General features: G+C 40.3%; 1 protein-coding gene across 9 annotated transcripts in view; it reads right to left on the reverse strand.

Annotated features, from left to right (window-relative positions):
• The window catches only part of LOC125460896 (voltage-dependent calcium channel subunit alpha-2/delta-4-like), a 403,518-nt gene that overhangs the window by 318,712 nt on the left and 71,243 nt on the right, over positions 1-13,563 (reverse strand). For all 9 annotated transcript variants that reach the window (XM_059652381.1, XM_059652382.1, XM_059652384.1 and 6 more), the window contains 2 exons: positions 11,693-11,753; positions 300-450 (listed from right to left, as the gene is read on the reverse strand). In XM_059652381.1, coding sequence (XP_059508364.1) covers positions 300-450; positions 11,693-11,753 — 212 coding nt within the window. The remainder of the gene's footprint in view (positions 1-299; positions 451-11,692; positions 11,754-13,563) is intronic.

Raw genomic sequence — 13,563 nt, forward strand, 5'->3', positions numbered from 1 at the left:
TTCTAGGTCCCTTGATTATTTTACATAAATTTAGCAGTAATGACCTTGAACTCTCAGCCTAAGAGGATGATAGAAGTAGAAACAACTAATAATTTTGAAAGCAAATTGAATGGTCTCTTGAAAGAAATAAATACAGAGGGTTATGGAGTTAGAGGGAATGGGACTGACCGGCAAACTCAATTGCTCTACAAATGTATCATGTAGATATTCAAAATACAAGGGCAACAAGCACAACATCAGGCAGTCTGAATTTTGCGCTGTGAAAGAAATGTTGAAATTTTCTTGCCTGTTTTACTTACAGCGATAATATTGACAAAATCATTTTCACCCAATGTGTCTAGGATGGTGTTGATGGTATGTTTGGCTATCGTCATTCTGAGACCTTTCATACTGCCACTGATGTCGAACAGTATGATAATGTCTTTTGGGGAAGTTGCAGCCTGAATATACCTGTACATAAAAGCGAACAAAACGCACAAGAATGAGATCAGCACCCACTTTTTCATCTGTCAGATCATAATAAAATCTGGCCTAAATTTAAAGGTGTAAGCCTTTGTCTTAACTAGCTATAAAATATCCTAAATGAAATGAATTTAGGACATCACAACCCAATTCCTGGTGGCATACCACTTAACATAATCTGTATTAATTACAAGGATGAATCATATGGAAAACAAGAATGTAACATTGGGGCAGTCTAAGGGCTCTTTAGTTGTAATCATACTGTTAAGACAGAGTTGGAGATAGCGAGTTTTGAGAAGATTTGTAGCTCAGGTTGAAGTTCTGGATGTGAGTTTGCTCGCTGAGCTGGAAGGTTAGTTTTCAGACGTTCCGTCACCATTCTAGGTAGCATCATCAGTAAGCCTCCAACGAAGCGCTGGTGTTATGTCCCGCTTTCTATTTATCTGTTTAGGTTTCCTTGGGTTGGTGATGTCATTTCCTGCATTGGTGATGTCATTTTCTGTTCTTTTTCTCAGAGGATGGTAGATTGGCTCCAAATCAATGTGTTTGTTGATGGAGTTCCGGTTGGAATGCCATGCTTCTAGGAATTCTCGTGCGTGTCTCTGTTTGGCTTGTCGTAAGATGGATGTGTTGTCCCAATCAAAGTGGTGTCCTTCCTCATGTGTATGTAAGGATACAAGTGATAATGAGTCTTGTCGTTTTGTGGCTAGTTGATGTTCATGTATCCTGGTGGCTAGCTTTCTGCCTGTTTGTCCAATGTAGTGTTTGTCACAGTTCTTACAAGGTATTTTGTGGTGATAGACCCGACCCCACAACCAGAGAACCGAATCACAGCCTTACTCAAAAAACTTCAAAAATCTGGAGAATTAAACAAGAGAGACTTCCAAAAAATGAAACCAGGTGGATCCAACACACCACGCTTCTATGGACTACCAAAAATTCACAAACCAGGAGCCCCACTCAGACCCATAGTGTCACTACCTGGAACACCAACCTACAGATTAGCCAAGGAACTACACCAAAGACTAAAACACCTAGTAGAAGACTCCCGCCATTCCATTCGCTCCATCCAAGAATTCCTGAACACCATCAAAGACACCAAGATAGAAGAGGATGAAATAATGGTCTCCTTTGACGTAACAGCCCTGTTCACATCCATCAATATCAACCTGGCCAAAGAAACACTGAATACACTATTAGAAGAACTGAAGACAAATACACCAGACACCAGCAACATCATCAGCAAGGACAATATCATCAAGCTAGTGGACCTATGCCCCACCACCCACTTCACTTTCAATAACAAAACCTACAGACAAACCAACGGTACACCCATGGGATCTCCCGATATCAGGGTTCTTAGCAGAGGCAGTAATGCAGAGACTCAAACAAACAGCTCTGCCAATCATCCAACCCAAACTTTGGGTCCACTATGTGGATGACACCTTTGTCATCACTAAACAAAACAAATTAGAGGAAACATTCAAGACCATCAATAATACCCTTACTGGCATAACATTCACAAAAGAGGAGGAAAACAAAAACAAACTGCCATTCCTAGATGTCACAGTAGAGCGAACAGCCAATGGGGAACTTCAAACCAGCGTCTACAGGAAAACAACACATACGGACCAAATACTGAACTGCAGGAGCAACCATCCCAACACCCACAAACGAAGCTGCATTAGAACATTATTCCAACGAGCCACCACACACTGCAGCACAGAGGAACTACGCAGAGCAGAGGAAAATCACCTATACAGCGTATTCAAAAAGAATGGGTACCCTATGAACACAGTCCACCGATTTCTCAGCAACAAACCCAAACAAACCGACAAAACGGGCTCCGAAACCATAACCACTCTCCCCTACATCAAAGACATTTCCGAAATGACTGCCAGACTACTCGGACCCCTTGGCATCAGGGTAGCCCACAAACCCACCAACACACTAAAACAGCAGCTAATGAACTTAAAAGACCCTATACAGACAACAAGCAAAACAAACGCCATCTACAAAATACCTTGCAAGAACTGTGACAAACACTACATTGGACAAACAGGCAGAAAGCTAGCCACCAGGTTACATGAACATCAACTAGCCACAAAACGACATGACCCACTATCACTCGTATCCTTACATACAGATGAGGAAGGACACCACTTTGATTGGGACAACACATCCATCCTAGGACAAGCCAAACAGAGACACGCACGAGAATTCCTAGAAGCATGGCATTCCAACCGGAACTCCATCAACAAACACATTGATTTGGAGCCAATCTACCATCCTCTGAGAAAAAGAACAGGAAATGACATCACCAACACAGGAAATGACATCACCAACCCAAGGAAACCTAAACAGATAAATAGAAAGCGGGACATAACACCAGCGCTTCGTTGGAGGCTCACTGATGATGTTACCTAGAATGGTGACAAAACGTCTGAAAACTAACCTTCCAGCACAGCGAGCAAACTCACATCCAGAGTTGGAGATAGCCTCAACTACACTTGACCTGAGTCAGAGTGTTTTTTAGTGATATCATATGCAAAGTAAACAAAACTACTTACCCAAATTTGGCATAATTCAAAATAATGAACATAAAATTTATCAAAATTGTAAAATACAAAAATAAGTGATAGATTTTATTTGTTTGACCTGGACATCTGTGGGGTATAACATTTAGAATAGTTCTAAAGTGGTGATTTTTAGATACTTGAGATGTAGTTCAATCCAATATTGCAAGCTTAAATTTTAAAGAGTACTAGTAAATACTAAAGATTTATCTTATTGCAATTTCATTCACTGTATTTCCTACCAAAGGCAAATATATCACTCTACTTTAATGGAATTTATCACCTTCGAACTTGAGGTTTTTAACTTCTCAAAATCATTAGAATCAGTTAATCAATGTGCCTAAGAACCAACAGAACTTAGTTAGTATTGAATGAGTGAAGGAGACATGAAAGTTAAATTTCCAAATGGCACAGCAAAAGCAGTGTTGAAATTTGTTCCCCCAAATAACGGATCCTTTGTACATTTTAAAGGAAATATATTGTACGAAAAGTGAGAATGGACGTTCCCATCCTGCCTGTGATTTGTGCAGAGAAATGCATCCCTAGATACAGGAAGGAATCAGCTTGATCCTAAAGCAACATGTCTAGCGTGGGGGTGGGGGGTGGTGGGGGAAGGAGAAATTTTACAGGATGCGCATTTAAGATAGAACAAATAATTAACCCCTCACAAACTAACGTCAGGAAGGAAGGTGAGAATACCAGGGAACATTGTGGATTGGTAACAAGGAAGTCACATCTGTGAGAGTGTTGTTCAAGAGCTGTGCCTACTGAGACAAGTAATTAGAGATCAGCAAGTCAGCCATGTCATGGAAGTAAAGGTAGGAATGGAACAGGATGAGATACCCACAGTAAAGGATAAGGTACAGTTCAAGCTGACAGAGGAGAAACCAATATAAGAAAATGTGGAGCTAGATGAACACAGCAGGCCAAGCAGCATCTTAGGGGCAGGAAAGCTGGCGTTTCGGGCCTAGACCCTTAGTATTGAAAAGTATGGAAAGTGTAGGGGTTGCTTAAACTCCTTGTTATCTCAGATTCTCCAGCATCTGCAGTTCCTATTATCTCAGATGAGAAACCAAGATTTTCCCCAAAGTGGATATGACCTTATGAGGCAATAATGATTAGAGATAGTTGATGACTATGTGGAATCAAAAGGAAAGTGGTGCAGGTCGCAACTGAAGCAAGCCACTGACTGATTATGTTTTCCAGAATATTTGTTCACAGGAATAATTGAACCATGTTCACCATGGTAGTGGCATGCATTATGGGGATATTAACTGCTTCCCCAAATAACCCATGAGGAACTATCTACAAATGAACTCTTCATGTGTAATGGAAGTATAGTGTACACTGGGTCAAAGGCAATTTAGCATTATAGCATACCATTTACAGGTATTTCTGCCATAATGTGTGTTTCATTAATGCAAATTGGCTATAACACAACTGATGAATAGTGGATGCTGTTTGGATAACACGAACTTTCTACTGTACACTATAGCAATTTTCTATAGCATGAAGTCGCACAAGAATGCTACCATCATGTTATAGGAGAAATACCTGTGTTGTGCATGATTCACAATGGTTTCCTTTATGTTGAACAAGTGGAAGGTGAAGAAATGAGTAATATAATTGTCTTTATGCTATTAAAGCTTAAAATTTACAAACAATACCATGACAGAATGCATATCCTCTTCAGGTACACCTATGTACTAATTTGCCAGGGCCCCAGCAATCTCTTCCCTTCCCTCCTGTAACAGCCTAGCACATGTTCTGTCAGGCCTGGGGATTATGGTAAACAAATAGGAGGCTGGAAGAACACATCAAGCCAGGCAGCATCTGGAGGAAACGAGAGATCAATGTTTTGGGTAATAACTTTCCTCAGGACTGGATTGATACATGGGGAATTTATGTATGTTTATACCTGTTAAAACACAAAATATTTTCTCTTTAATAATCTTAACATGTTCTAGAACATCATTATTTCAAACAAAATCCCTGGCAATGAGTGTTTCTCCTTTGTGAATACCGGTGGAAAAATAAATTTAAGACCTCATCCACATCTTCTTGCTCCACTCACAGTTTGTCCAATGGTCTCTAATAGGTCCCACTCTTTCCCTGGTAAACCTCTTAATACTTTAAAATGCCTTAGAGTTTTTCTAAATCCTATCTGCCAAAGATATTTTGTGGGTCCACTATGCACTCTTGATTTCTTGTTATAGAACCCCTACACTTTTTATACTTTTCAAAGGCGTCTCCTTAATGCACTGTACCTAACATATGTTTGTTTCTTTTTCTTTATCAAACTCGCCTGATAGTCTATGACATCCAAGGTTTCCTACCCTTGCCTTTTATTCTTAGAGGAACCAACTGGCCCTGAATTTTCATTGTACTACTTTTAAAAGACACCCACTTTCCAAATGCAAATTTACCTGGAGTAATTATTCCCAGTCTGTTTGCCAGATCCTGTCTGATGATTTGAAATTAGCACCTCCCCAGTGTAGACATTTAACTTCTACACTATCCTTATCCCTTTCCATAATGACTTTGAAATTTACAGAATTATGGTCACTCTCCTAAATTGAACAACTTTACAGTCTTCATTCCCAAGGGCTAGATCTAGCACTACTTCATCTCCAGCCCTAGATGCACTGTAAAAATTTCACCCTGCCTAATCCTTTCATATTAAGGCAATCCCAGGTAATATTAGCAAAGTTGAAATCCCCTACAACAATAACCCTGTTTCACCCACCTTTCTGTGATTTGCCCACACATCTGCTCCTCTAACACCCTCCGATTGTTAGAAGGCCTGTAGTACAATCCCAGCAATCACCTTTTTTTTATTTTAATTCTACCCAGGTGATTTCATTTGAAGACCCTTCCAGACACCCTCCTTCATTATTGCAATCATGCATCACTCCCATCTCTCTCACATCTCCCCTATCCTGCCTGATACTTCTATACCCTTGAATGTCGAGCTACCAGCCCCTATCTTTCCTTCAACCATGTTTCAGAGATTGCAACACTATCATATTCCCACGTGCTGATCAATGCTATCAGCTCATCAACCTTACAACCAAGCTTGTTGCATTAAAATTGATACATTTTGGCCTTCTGAGTAACTTATCATGCCCATGCCCTGGTTTTCCTTCTACATCTGATTGGACCTAGCTCCTGACTTTACATCTAGTCTGCATCCCATTCCCCTGCCAAATTAATTTAAAACAACAGTAGTTTGAGTAAAACCAAAGAATATTAGACCCATTCCAGTTCAGGTCATCCCATTCATCTTTACATGTTTCACCTCACTCAGAACATGTCTCAATGATCTAAAAGTCCAAAGCCCTCCCTTTTAGATCATTCTTTTACCCACAAGTTCATCAGACCTGGCTTCCTATTCTTATACTCAGTAGCACATGGCACTGGAAGTATTCGAGGTTACAACAAAAGTAGTCTTCCTCTTTAATCTGCTACGAAACTCCTGTTGTTGGGCTTCATTTACTTTTTTACCCATGCTGTTGGTATTGACATGTACTATGACTGCTGGCTAATCACCCTCCCCTTCAGTATACTCTACTACTGCTCTGAGAAATCCCTGACCCTAGAACTACTGAGGAAACATGCCATTCAAGAGGAAGGTTCTTAGGAAGGGTCACTGGAAGTGAAACGTTAACTCTGTTTTCTCCTCCACAGATGCTGCCAGACCTGCTGAGCTTTTCCAGCAACTTTGTTTGTATGTCATTCAAGAGTTTCATTTGATACCACAGAACCTCCACCAGTCAGATTCCCTCACAATTGAGACCCCTATCACTAAAGATCTGCCAGTCTTTTTCCTTCCCTGCTGTCCAGTAGAGCCAACTGTTGTGCCACACATTGGCTGTTGCCACTACCCCAACACTCTCCACCTGAGAGATCATCCCTTCTCCCAACAGTATCCAACAAAAGAACTCCAGATGCAGTAAATCAGAAAGAAAAACAGAAATGGCTGGAAAATCTCAGTTGGTCTGGCAGCATCTATGAAGAGAAATCAAAGTTAACGTTTCGAGTCGAGAGAGTCACTCGACTCATTAACTGATTTCACTCCACATAATATGCCACATTGCTGAGCTTTTCTAGCCATTTCTGTTTTTGTATCCAACATGATACATCTATTTGAGAGGGGAATGGCTATAAGGGACTCTTGCACTGCCTGCCCACATTTGTCATCTTCCTGGTTGTTACACAATACTTTTCTGCCTATGCAGCTCATACAGTCAAACAGGAGCTGGAGCTAAAGACACTTCCCGCATACATAGTTCCCATGGTCACTGGAAGTGACTCTGATTTCCCACACATTACAGGAGAGGCATGAAAGTTGACTTTTTGGGTTGGGCCCTTCTTCAGAAATGGGGAAGGGGAAGGGAGCTGAGAAAGAAATAAAGAGAGGAGGGATGGGGCTGGGGAAGATAAGTGGATGGTGATAGTTGACCAATCCCCACCACTCCATACCTGAGCTCACCTATCACCATCCCACCTACCTACTTCAGCCCCACCCCTCCTCTCTATTTATTTCTCAGCTTGCTACCTCCTCCCCATTTCTGAAGAAGCATCCTGACCTGAAACGTCAACTTGCCTGCTACTTTGATGCTGCCTGGACTGCTATGTTCCTCCAGCACCACACTGTGATATCTCTGACTCCAGCATCTGCTGTTCTTGCTATCTCTAAAGGAGAGGCATTACACTTGCCATTGTGAACTTTCCCAAGTACACACAAACAAGGAACAGATAGCTCAATCTCACCTACCACTCACCAAATCAGATTCCTCTCTCTCTCTCTCTCTCACCATCCCTAATAAGCTACAAACCACAAAAAAGGACTTTGCACTGTGTTTGCCTCTCAGTCACCAAAGCTAGCTCCTAAGCAGCCAATCTTCTTGCCAAATATCACTTCATGAACTATGACATCACCTCAGGAGCTCTAACTTTTAATTCAGTGAAGCTCCACGGTGCTCCTCTCCTGCTGCTGCTACAACTGAGCTTGTTCTGGGCCCTGGTCCTCAGGTGTTTACCTGGAAACTCTGTCACCTCTGCCTCCAGTTGCCTGCAACATCAACACACTATGTTCCCACACCAACATTTTTGTCTCAGGCCCACTGCAGTTCTCCAGCAAGGCTCAATGGAAGCTCAAAGAACAGCATCTCAAATTTAATAACTTTAGGATCAGATTACATCCTTCCACACTTTTCACTCTCCTCACACCTTGGTCTTATCAGGACGTGTTGCTTTCAGCCCAGCCTACTCATTCTCTCCTACACTTAGCTTTCATTATCACTTATTCAGCTTCCCTTTTCTCCCAGATTACAATTAAAACCTCATTCAAATACATTTCTTTTTCTGGCTCAATCGCGACATACCCACTCCATTATCTCCCTCCTCCCTCCCGTCACACCACCTCTTTTTACCATAATACCACTCCTTCCCAGCTTCTAAATGTTCTGGTAAAGAGTTAGTAGATTCGAAATGTTAACTCTGCTTTCTTCCACAGACGCTGCTAGACCTTCTGAGTTTCTCCACAATTTCTGTTTTTGTTTCAATTCATTCCATATCTGACTACAGAGAGATATTGCGTTAATGCGTCACAAAAATTTATGGAAGTGGGAACAATTGATGCTGTCCTAGAACTAGCCATGTGCCACTTTTCCACAGACACCAGCTACAGTGGGGAAGGTAGAACTGGTGAAAATCTACAGGAGAGAAACAGTTTAAAGTACAGGTGAAGGACGACATTAAGGAAAACTTGACAGTATCAATGCTAGTTTTCCTATATTATCACATTGCTACCTGAACACCCTAGAGGTATTTGAGATGACACCCGGTGAGTACATGGGCCATTCTACACTTCGGCAACAAGCCAGGATTTGCCTGAAAATATTAAACAAGCAGATACCACCACTTGGATGGGGAATCTTTGGAACTGGCAATCGAAAGTACAAATGCACCCATGGGTTAGGATCATCTCCACTGTTTGGATTATCACCAGTTGTTATTAGTTCTATATTCAGCCCACTAAGTTCACCAGGAAGAGACAAAAGAGACAACAAGTAGTTATGGGATTTGGATAATGTGGGGCCAAAACACATGAGGCAAGAGCCCATGTTGCTGCACCAAACTATACAGATGGTGCAAAGTACCATTAGAACCCTCAGCTCAACGCCTGTCGAGAATCTTTAGGTAGTGGAACACGAGGAGAAGGGACAATACTACAATGCTGGCAATTTGGGCAAGGCTTAAGGGCAAAAGGTGGAAAGCTAATAAGGTTAATGCTGCAAAGGTTAAAAATAGATTCAGCTAGAAATGTTTATAGTGTAAAATAAATGCAAGCAAATAGCAAAAGACACAGGTCAGGGAATGAGTGATAGAAACAAGGACTTGGTCCAGAGTATACAATCAGCAAGATAAGGGAGCTTTGAATAGACATGAACAATGCCTGATATATGTACTGGAAATAAGTGACATCTGATTAAAATACAGTTGCAATCTTATCAGATTGGAAATAGGATGTGTGACTTAATATGTAAAAACAGATGGGAATGTGTGGGTTTTTGCTGAAGTTCAGTCCTAGAACAACTTTGTGTACACACTATAACTTGGACACCAATGGTAGTTCATCAAGTTGAACTACAAGCCCACTTTATGAGATATTACCTCCTCCCGCAAAACAACACTAGCAATGCCTACAGGTTATTCTCCTCCATCCTAGATTTTTGGGCTTTTGTCCCAACAGCAGCCACAGTTTTGACTATCGCATTGCTGGGTTCTTGGGATTTCCTCACCCCAGGTGTTATTCCAGCAGAAAGTCCATTAACATCTAATCAGCTGCCTGCCTGACAGAAAATTATGCAAGCTCTCTCATCTTCATAGGCAATGAGTTTCCTGCTTCTGGACTTATTCCAAAAATGGGAAGATCCCAGCCATTGTTATGAAAATTGAGTTTATCAGTTAGATGGGTTAAATATCACTGAAAACTGAAGGTAGATATAACAGTAATGAGAAATCCAACATGAAGGAGAAAGAAAGGTTGTAACAAGGAACCTCAGACTAACTTTGAAATGTATTCATTTAAAGACATTAGAAATGGTTTCCAAAGAACAAGACAGCTTCAAACGTCATGTTTTGTTGGATATAGAGACTTGAATCAAACTGAAATTGAGAGAAAATAACAGACATTTATTGTTTGGGTGTGAAAGAAATAATGAAGATAAATGCATACACAATGTAATGGCTTCAACAGGAGGTGCTGACTGAGAGTGCTGAGCATGGGAGCTCAAGCAATCAAGTGGCCTCTATCTGGAAAAATAAAGATGTGTTTGTCGAAAAGCTGAATGGAGACAGAAAGCATTCCTCAAACAGATGTGAGCTACATGGATAATTCAATGCAAATTAACTGGTTTCCTAGTTCAACCTTAATTCCCCTTTGTGTTTGTAAAGGCCTGATGTCAGTGGAATAAACAGTCTCTCTTTCATGATTTTTGGGTGATCATATGTAATGGAAAATGATCAATCTAAATCACAGGAGATGCAATTATTGCATGCCCGGATTAGGCAATCATAAATGGATTTAGGGCTATCAGAGTTGATTTCCATTAAAGTAGGATGCACCGAAAGCTTAAAAGATACAATTAATATAACTGAACCAGAGAATGCCTTGAGCAAATACAAATTCTTAACAGTGAATGCTCAAGATGACATCCACATTACTCTTAATTACAATGTTTGTGGGAAAAAAAAGGACATGCTGTCAAAACAATTTCTCTTGTACTCATCAGAACAACTCTAGATCTACCAATATAATGGGGAAAATAATGTTTACACCACGTGAAAAGACAGTAGTTATTGGTTCAGGCATTGTCATGTTAATGCTGACTGACAATTAACCACCAAACTTTGTTTACATTCTAAAGCAGGCAAGTTGACTATGGTTGTCAACATAATTCTTCACACACAGGTTTATTTAGCAAATGTTTTCAAATCATAGAATCACTTCTAATGTTATGGACTGTGTTATGAATTTTGCAAGTATAGCTTGGTTGAGTAATTTACATCATCTAAAGCAATACACTGCTTGATGCAACCCATCAGTCTTTGAGCTGTATGGCCTACATTTCCAGCATCATTGAAGACGTGCTGAAGCAGCTTTACATGGCATCTTAGACATTACTTTCAAAACCTGTGATTTTTTTTATCAGCAAGAAGATTGAGAAAATCAGGTGCCTGAGAACACCACAATCTGGAAGCCCCCCTCCAAATCTTATGGTTTCTAATTCAGGATGATTTCATTCAATAAAATTCCTGGAACTCCATACTTACCAGCAACGTGGGTGTAAGTACACCAAAATAATTGAAATAAATCAAGATGATGGCTCACAAACCTTTTTCAAAGGTAATTAGGGGTCAGTGATTAATAATAAATAGTAATAAACTCATTGTCAGTGCCATCCCCATTCTAAGAAGGGATTAAAAAAAATACTGCTTGATTTTTTCTTTCTCATCCAGTTACAAGAGAAATTAAATTCAGTGTTACTTTCAGTTAAGATTGGGAACCAGGCTATCTGAATGAAAGATTAAATTGTGCTTATCCTTTGAAAGCCAATCAAGCAATCACTGAATAGTGCTTTTCTTACCAGCCTCGGTTCCTGCAATCGAAAGATATGACTCCATTTTCATCTGGCATCCATTTTATACCTGAAAAATATAGCAAGAACATGATTATCAATCAGCTATTGGACTTAATCACAAAGTAGCATGATGTATAATCTTTCCCACCCTCATCTCATTCTCAAGCCTCCCTCCTTTCTCATTTCAGCCACAAAGTTTGGAGATAAAGAATTTATAAAAATAGCTGTTTGTTAATACAAAGCTTGAGTATTTCATGATTCACTCAGGTAGTTTGCTGGAAATCAAGCTACACTACTTCTAGAGTTATCACAACTGTGAAAAAAAATTGTCATAACCATTCAAAGATTCGATTTTACCTAACAGATGAACCCGTGTAAAATGGCAACACTCATTGGGTTTCTGTACTGAACAGAAAAACAGTCACTTATTGCAAACAGATTTTTTTAAAAACTGATTTCAGAAAAGAAACACAAATTACTAACATACCTGCGACATATGAGCACTGGAGGAGATGGTGCTGGCCATCTCGGAATGGAAATTGCTACACCCATGACCAGCAGTGGAGGCTGAATCAATTGAATGTGATAATATCTTCCTATCCATTCCTCCTCCTCCCGTAATATCTTTCTACTTAAATGCTATAGACAATGCAAGCATTCACCTTTCGCTTTTCCTCTGCATTCCACCACTGATGACAAATTTAGATAACCAAAAATAATTAGATGGTCAGGCAGAAAACAACCTGATATTGACAGACTGTTACGAGTTTATACTGACAATCACCAGCTCAAATTATGACACTGCATAATTTAGAAGATGGCACAGAGGTGGGATCTGCAAGTGTTGAGATGTAAGGAATGAGTAACCTGCAACCACGTCAATGGGATAGGTACAGGTCAGAACTAGACGGCAAGTTATATTTTGTGGGACTCAGATGCGGATTTTGATGGGACAAGCAACAGAAGAAGACTGATGGACATGTACAATGTAATACTTAATACATTGGAAGCCTATGGGAGGTGGCAAGAGAAGGAGCGGTGCCCAATACAGAGCAGAGGAGTGCTAAAAGTAGTATCTAAAAACACAGGGAGGAGCAGGGGCAGTGAAAGACATGAGGTCACAAATGCTGTTACCATTACAATAGATTCATTCGCTAGGGAAACATTGCTCATCCAAGGTAGGACATCAGTCACTGTTAATCTGTTGCACTGTTATGATGCTCTGGAATTTCCTTTCAACACAAGTATCAGTAACCATAATGGGTACACAGTCTAAGCTTGCATAAGAGCAGTGTGAACTGGTATTGCAGATTGCTGATCCTTCTTAACTGCAGTCTGAGCTTGCACTGTGACATTCAAGCTGTTGTAAAGGTTCTAGCTGCTATAGAAGCTGAAATATTAGATATAAAATGCTGCATCATGATTGGATGCACAAGTGTGCTAACAAAAAATTGATTAGGGATAGTCAACATCATTTTGTGCCAAGAAAATCATGTCTTACAAACTTGATTGAGTTTATTGAGGAAATTACCAAAACGATTGAGGGCAGATCAGTAGATGCTGTTTACTTGGACTTAAGTTAAGTGTTCGACAATGCACAGTAGACTAATCAATAAAGTTAGGTCACAAGGGATTCAGGGTGATCTTGCCCATTGGATACATAATTGGCTTAATGGCAGGAGACAGAGTGGAGGTGGAGGGTTGCTTTTCAGACTGAAGGCCTGTCACCACCATAGGGGCTGGTTCCGGATTCTCTTTTGTCTGGCATTTAAATGAGTGATTTAGATGAGAATATAGAAGGCATGGTTGGTAAGTTTGCAGACAACACCAAAATTGGTGGCATAGTAGACAGTGAGGTAGGTTTTCTCAGATTACAA

The sequence above is a fragment of the Stegostoma tigrinum genome, chromosome 18, assembly GCF_030684315.1.
Source record: "Stegostoma tigrinum isolate sSteTig4 chromosome 18, sSteTig4.hap1, whole genome shotgun sequence".
Lineage (NCBI taxonomy): Eukaryota > Metazoa > Chordata > Chondrichthyes > Orectolobiformes > Stegostomatidae > Stegostoma > Stegostoma tigrinum.